Raw genomic sequence first — 7,354 nt, forward strand, 5'->3', positions numbered from 1 at the left:
TTCCCACTGCCCTCACCCCACTTTGGACGCATCTACCTCCTGGACTACTGAGCTCATCATCAGAGAACCCACCCACCCCAGTCATTTACAGTACTGGAAAACACACGTGAATAGTGGCAGACTTCAGCCCCCTCTGGGAACACACTGATTCTCAGCAGGAGTTTGCCCTGTCCTTCCTTGTTTGTACAGCAGTGGGGTGAGTTGAAGGCAGCGGGGTGACAAGGGTTGGCAATGGAGGATGTGCAGGTCAGTGTGATCCATCACTATATTTGCAGATTTCCTGTGATGTGTAGGGAATATAGAAGACAACTCAATTATGCCACATTATGAAAGGATACCTTTTAGTTATTCTGTCTAAGGGACATTTCTATAATACTAGAATCACTAAGGTATTTACAACAATATTTTAGAAATCGCAAAGGCAATGGAACAAACATATTGAGAATCCGCCTCTTTATTGCTAAAAGAATGGCTGAGAAGTAAGGGTTGCTGTGGTCAGCATAGGCAGTTGAGATGTTGGTGGCACAAGAAGAAGCCATTCCCATCTTGCTCCGGGACTAGGGTGACACTGAAATCTTCAGAGACAGATGTTCTAGGGCCCAGATGGTACACTTCTGGTCCTCCTCCTTCCATTTTTTCTGTGTGCAATGCTCCTAATCTTAAATTAGTCCTGCACTCGGAAGGATAAGGGACCGCATTAGTACACTAAAAAGCATGCGGATAAAACAAACAAACAAACAAAAAAACCCAACTGACATTTGGTTGACTTTTTTGGTAGGTACTCGGGATTGAACCTAGGGCTTCAACTATGCCAGGACAAGTGCTTTATTCCTGAGTTATAGGCTCAACCCAATTTGTGAGATCGTGGAGTCCAAACAAAGAGGCCCTTCATTTCATGCTGTTCTAATTCAGTGAGGGACTGAGGGTATAGTAACTGCTCAATGTGTGTGAACTCTGGCTTCCAGTCACGGAGCTACAGGGGAAAGGCCTGAAGAACCCTGTTAGGACGGAAAACACTGCGCCTTTCCTTCAGCAAACCCCAGGGAGCACCAGGAAACGTTTCAGGCTCTGTAGTAGATACTAGCCATTCAGTTTGTATATAGGGTGAGGCAAAGGGCTCTTTCTGAATGCAGCCTCTTTCTCCTGGGCCACTAGAGGGAGCACTTCTCCCTTTTTAAGTATGTGGCCTGCAAATTCAGCACTACTCATGGCCCGGAGCTCCACAATAGCAATAGCAATGTTTACAAAGAGAACCAACTGTTCCAGGAAGGAAAATGAGGACCACGCTCACATCCGGGACACTTTCACAATATAGTTCTGATGACGCTCAGAAAGCAGAGCAGGCAAGGTGTGGGACAAGCCTTTTGGAGACATTCATGTTAAGATGTCTGAATTTTAAAACACAGTCCTTCACCTTCTTTGTGGCATGTGAGAAACTCTACCCTCAGAGGGCCATTGAGAGCACACTAGGTAAACTGAGGGCAGGACAAAGCAGCTTGGCAATTATCAGCTTCTCCATTCCAGGGCTGCTTTGAACTCCTCAGAAAGCGAATGCCGTACTACGCACTGTGCCCTGAGCACCCTGAGCCAGACCTGGCTTAAGCCTGGAGTGTAGCCTTGGGATGTACGTAGCCTTAGGGGCCTAAGAACAGCTGGTGTTCTAGAGACGCGACCTCCCCAGTCTTCAGGGCCTTTCTGTTAGTGCGCACACAAGAGGGAACTCAGAGATATACCTAATGCCATTATCCCGATGCCCCTTTGAATCTTTTACTTTCCTTCTTCCCAGAAGAACTCCTGTACAGCTTGGACTTTCCCCTGCTCTCACGCGACCACTTCTGAGTCCAGTGAGCTGCAAATCCACTTACCTCTGCCCGAGAAAAATGGAAAAAATATTCCAAACTACCACAGGTATGAATTTAACCCACAGTGAGGTTTAGCCCCCACCATCAACCAATCACACAAAACAGTTCTTCATGATACCTGACAGGGATGAGGAAAACGATCTGATGTCAGAGAGACATTCACTACCAACATAAATGTGTGTGTGGGTTTGAGGCGTGCGCGTCTGTCTGCTTTTATTTGAGGCGGGGTCTGATGTGGCCCAGGCTGGCCTTGAACTCCTGATCTTCACCTCCAGGGTCGTGGCATTATAGGTAAACACCATCATATGTGGACTCTTCATATATCAGGAAGACACACCAAGATGTACCAGACAATTTAAATTCAGGTCTGCCATTCACTACTTTGCTTTACCAGCAAGGTAGTGAATTTGAAGCAGCAATGCCAGGAGAAGCAGGCATTGTATGCTCTCCCCACCCCATCACTACAATGGCTGAAGATTTACAAATTCCCTCCTTCCTCTTAGAATTTATGCTTAAATTTACTATCGGAAATAATAACACAGAGCTCATAGATTCATAAATTTGGATGGTTTCTTCTATTTTTGCTTGTGAGCCTAGCCTTTAGCGGCGGAGCCATCCCTCCAGGTCAAATTTGGGAAATTTCTACGTCATTCTTTACCCAAATATTATGTAAAGGGCAGTAATATTCTTTTTCCCTTTAGGAAGCCACGTTCTCACATGCTGGGGCTTTCTGACTCCATTTTGTACCCACAGAGTTTAAAGACCCTCCCCAAACCTAGAGACTTTAACAACAGCCCACAAACTCAATATATCTAGGACAAAGGTATTCAAGATCTCAGGTGAGTTTTAGAATGGCTATCCTGCCAAACGGCTTTTTTTTTTCAGATTACCAACCTTACACCCATCCATTTTGCGAGATCCTTCCTAAAAGGAAAAACAAGCAAACAAACAAAACACACTCAGTATGTGGCCCTGTGGATGAAATTAAAGCAGGCACAGTATATTTCATATTCATGCTTCAATGTTTGTCCTATCAACCCCTCCTCCTGCCCCCAACAGTGTTTGCAGCATCCACCTTGAGGCTTAATTTACCCTGAGTTCTCCCACCACCACCCGGTACCAACTTAAAGGAGAAGCCAAAAAAATAAAATCATTCATCAAAACACATCATGGTCCAATGTAATTTAAAGACACACAAAGCAATCAAGAGATGAACAGATATAAAATTTCAAGCAAAGGCAGAACTCCAATCTCAGGCTTCTCACTCTGCTCTGGCAAGACCTTGTCTTGCTGCAGTCTCCAACCGGACTCGTTTAAATACAGCAAGAAAGTAGTTTCCTTCGCGGCTGCCCTAGCTTTCGTCATACCCCAGCCCCCATTTGCAGGAGGATAGAGTTGGGCAGTCTAGAGTTGCCAGGTGGCCTTTCTTTCAAGAGGGGATAAGGGGGCCCTGGGAGAGAACCAAGATCACCTTGAACTAACATGTCTTCTCTGAAAACTGCCCACTAGGGGCAAGGTAAGGCGTGTCTGCATACCTTGCTGGCTCAACTGTGCTGGAGAATGGTCTCCCATTGCTCCAGCTGCCGCTGGGTGAACCGAAGTTGGTGGCGGGCCATTGGCCTCTCCAGAGGCTTTAGGCTTTTCTGGCTCTCCGTACCCTCAGCAACCAGCTCCATTTGCTCTTGCTCCACTCCTCTTCCGCTGGTGCCACCATTCTTCTTCCCATCACCCACAGGACCTGGAGCACAAGGACCAAAGGGGCCTCCTCTTCCTCCTTTTAATTCTTCTCCTTCACTGTCTGCTCCCACTCCTCCCACTCCAGGCTGGCCCCGTACACCTTTCTTCTCTCTCCCCTCTCCAGCCTGAAAGATCATCTGTGCGTTCACATCTGCAAAAGAGGAAACAGCCAGAGAAAGATCAGGGCATCAGGGCTCAGTGTGCACGAAAAGGAGAGACAAAGCACCGAAGAGCAATGTATAAAGTGAGCTGACGGCGGGTGCTGTTGCTTCACTCATTCCCTTCTGCCAGGGATATTTGCTTCCCGGCGATCACAAAAACACCAATTCCATACCGGTACTGACCCTGCTGCTCTTCCTGGTCCTCCTTGACTCCCAGGCAGAGTAAGCAGGTGATGGCCCGACTGCAGCCTTGAGATGCCATACTCTGATGAGTCGATGAGGAAGTACGCTCCTGCTGATGCTGGTGTCCGGGGACCAGAATGAGAGAGCTGCGCTCCTCAACCTGAAAGGGCTCTCCTCAGGCCCAATTTAGTTTCCAATGTATTCAGTCCTAGGCTTGTTGGCTCTGCTTTCTGCTCCCCGGTGGTTCCTGTGGGTTGAGCCTTCGAGGCACAGAGGCAGCGGCAGCTTAGGGGGTGTAATGAGCACGACGTGCCTGCAAGAAGGGGACAGCATGCGGGTATGTGGGTGTGCAGAACCTGAGACGCCAGGTCACAGCTCAGCGGACGGCTCTGACTTTGGTAAAATATGCAGCGAGGCATAAAGATCTCCAGAGGTCACACCGGGTATTTCTTTGCCTCCCATTAATTCAGACAGTTCAGTACCAGCTCTTTCCTGGCGAGATAGCTCACCAAGACTAGAGCAATCCTCTGACCCAACACCTGAAGGCCTAAGTTCTGTTCACACACGCCGATGGCCACATAGAAAAGTGACTTAGCTGTTTTGTTTCATTTTGTTTTGTTGGGGTTTCTAGACAGGGTTTCTCTGTGTGTAGCCCTGACTGGCCAGGAACTCGCTCTGTAGGCCAGGTTGGCCTCAAACTCAAAGATGCCTCGCCTCCTCCCCCCACCCCCCCACCCCCGCCCAGTGCAGGGATTAAAGGCGTGCGCCACTGCCACCAACACGCGCCTCAAAGGTGGCTCTTTAACAATCCGTTTAAAACCCAGTATTCCCCTGGAGAGAAGCGGGGGGGGGGGGGGAGCAGATGGTGCCCATCCCTGGCTCAGGCTGCGACCCTTCACCATGCCTCCCCCAGCACATGGGCCTGGAGGCTGGATGATTCTCTTTATGGTTCCTCTTTTCCAGCTGGGACTGCAGTAGCAATCTTGCAGGCTAAACAGGAGGATGAGATGATGAACAGTGGGGAGCTTGCGCAAGTAGCTGCAGCTTCGGTAGAGGCAGGGAAAAAAAGAAAGGGAAGAAGTGGGGGGGGGGGCATAATCGCTCACAACTGACAACAGAAACCACGAGGACAGTGGCCCTAGCAGTAGGGACCCAAAAACGTGACCACCAGCAAGAGCAGCCAATCCCTGAGGACATAAAGGGTCTTCGGAACACACAGCCTCCCCACCGCCATACCAGCGTTCACCTGATCACAGCGGTGGGCACTGGAGAATAAGCTCCAAGAAGATGATTACGCACCGCCTGTGGGCACAGTAAGCAGATTGCATTGCCTGGTGACCAGTTCGCAGGGAGCATGTGCTAGTCCAGCACGGGGTTTAACTCTATACGGGTCCCTCTCCCTCAACCTGAAACAGAAGCACGTGCAGGGCTCCAGGCTGCCCGGCCCCCTTCTCTAGGAGTTCGGAGCCTGGGTCAGAGTGAGCGCCTTGTCAGCTGGGAATGAAGGCGCTCTCGTCTGTGCTCTGCTGAATCAAGTTGGAGATTTGTATTTTTTTTTGTATTTTTTTTTTTTTTTTTGGTTTTTCGAGACAGGGTTTCTCTATGGTTTTGGAGCCTGTCCTGGAACTAGCTCTTGTATACCAGGCTGGTCTCGAACTCACAGAGATCCGCCTGCCTCTGCCTCCCGAGTGCTGGAATTAAAGGCATGCGCCACCACCGCCCGGCGCAAGTTGGAGATTTGAGCTGAGGATGATGTTACACCCTTAGGAACCCTGCACTCTGGACATAGAAACAGGAAGTGCTAAAGGCCAGCCTGAGGTACACAAGACCCTGGAAACAAATAAGAAAGCCATCGCATGCCTTTGCGAAAATGCACTCCTTCCTCTGTGGGAGTTTGTCAGCCGCGTTATTGTGTATCGTCCTGGAGCCGATCTAACAGATTTTCTTTCCTGGCTCTGGAATGACTGTGTTTTGTCCTGGTAGTTTTGTTACTGGGGAATGGAGCTCCATTTGGGCCATATCTACCTGTGATGATTCAAAGTACTTTCCCATTTCCTTATGAGAGGTGACTAATCAATCATAGATCCTTACACTCAAAGGTGGCTATGTGAAGCTGTAGAAAATCATGAGTTATATAAAAGCTGTTTGGGGAAAAAAAAGCAAACCAGGGGAGAACATTGGGATGATGCTATCAGCTAAGCCCGCTCATGCCCTCCTGGGAATGCAGCAATGGAAGAAGCCTTTTTAGATCAGCAGAGCAACACAGCCAGCCCCTGAGGCTGTTTCCCAAGCCACAGCCTGTGATCAGAGAGAGGCCTGGCTCAGAAAATGAGATAAGAACTCTGTGTTCTCAGACGGGCAACGGCAGCTGGGGAAGCAGGAAGCTGAAGGTTGCTGAGCTGCCTCACTCCTCCCTCAGTTTACCTAGTGTGCTCAGTAGCAGTATGAGGGCAGAGTGACTCTTATGTCACAAATAAAGGAAGCAGCAATGTTCTCACCTTCTCTTGAGCCTTTCCACACGGGTATTTCCAAAAGGCTTCCCAAAGACATCTGGCCAAACTATTTTAACATCCTTAAAGCTAAATCAGAAAACCAGTAGGTGGGGGTGTGGGGATCTGGGACTATATCTCAGAGGTTGAGTGCTGGCCTAGAATTTTATTCATTAGGCCTTGGGTTCAATCACAAGCACCAGCACACACACACTACAACTCACACACACGCTTGTGCACACACGCACTATCAGAGGCTACCGAGTACCAGCCTTAGAGCTCCCTCAGAACAGGATGTCTACAGCCAGAGAAAACTGGCTGGGAAAAGGGATCTAAAGGGTAGAAAAAACCGACTCAAGCACCTTTCTTCTGCAGGTTAAGTTATTCCTTGGGCAAGGAAGAAAAAAGGAACGTTCTCCATAAGGTTTTCAGTTTATAGAGACGTACAGACAAGTTAGCAGTTCCACAGGCGGTGACAGCGGCATCAAACACGCATTTTAGAGTCCCAGAGGCAGGTAAGGGAGGCTTCTTAAATCTCAGAGCGGGGTAGTGGCTGTGAAGCTCCTGGCAGATATCAGGAGGATTAGTTAAGAATGGGACTTTAAATTACAAATTCTAAATTACAAAATTCTAAGGCGTTCTCGCGCACTAACTACAGTTTTTAACTGTAACTAGGAGTTCATGGTTGGTAATTGTAGAAAAATGCAGCAGCGCTGCTGTGCTTTCTAAACATTTCCACTTCCCTGGCAGCTGGGAACTCACCTTTGGTAGCCATAGCAACCTGTGGGCCTGGGAGAAAGGCAAGATGCTTGATTTGTACCTAGCTGCCTGAGAAAAAGAAGAAAAAAAAACCTCTTTAAAGATTTTGCTTTCATAGAAGCTGGGTGGGCTAGGATTGGGATAAAGGAAGGTTGGATAGGGG

At 48.6% G+C, this 7,354-nt stretch overlaps 1 protein-coding gene across 1 annotated transcript; it reads right to left on the reverse strand.

The window, feature by feature from the left end:
• Positions 1-365: 365 nt before the first annotated feature.
• Positions 366-4,196, reverse strand: LOC142840771 (homeobox protein Rhox5-like). Its single transcript, XM_075957368.1, has 4 exons — positions 3,944-4,196; positions 3,398-3,750; positions 2,762-2,786; positions 366-670 (listed from the first exon to the last, which is right to left on the reverse strand). Exons 1-2 carry the CDS (start codon positions 4,020-4,022, stop codon positions 3,407-3,409), a joined length of 423 nt encoding a protein of 140 aa, XP_075813483.1. The 5' UTR covers positions 4,023-4,196; the 3' UTR covers positions 366-670; positions 2,762-2,786; positions 3,398-3,406.
• Positions 4,197-7,354: the final 3,158 nt, after the last annotated feature.

Source organism: Microtus pennsylvanicus, chromosome X, assembly GCF_037038515.1.
Source record: "Microtus pennsylvanicus isolate mMicPen1 chromosome X, mMicPen1.hap1, whole genome shotgun sequence".
Classification (NCBI taxonomy): Eukaryota; Metazoa; Chordata; class Mammalia; order Rodentia; family Cricetidae; genus Microtus; species Microtus pennsylvanicus.

Coding starts and splice junctions, on each gene's coding strand:
- LOC142840771 (XM_075957368.1), bottom strand. CDS start 4,022: ATGGCATCTCAAGGCTGCAGTCGGGCCATCACCTGCTTACTCTGCCTG. Junction 3,751..3,943: donor GGACCAGGAAGAGCAGCAGG/GTCAGTACCGGT, acceptor CCTCTTTTGCAG/ATGTGAACGCACAGATGATC.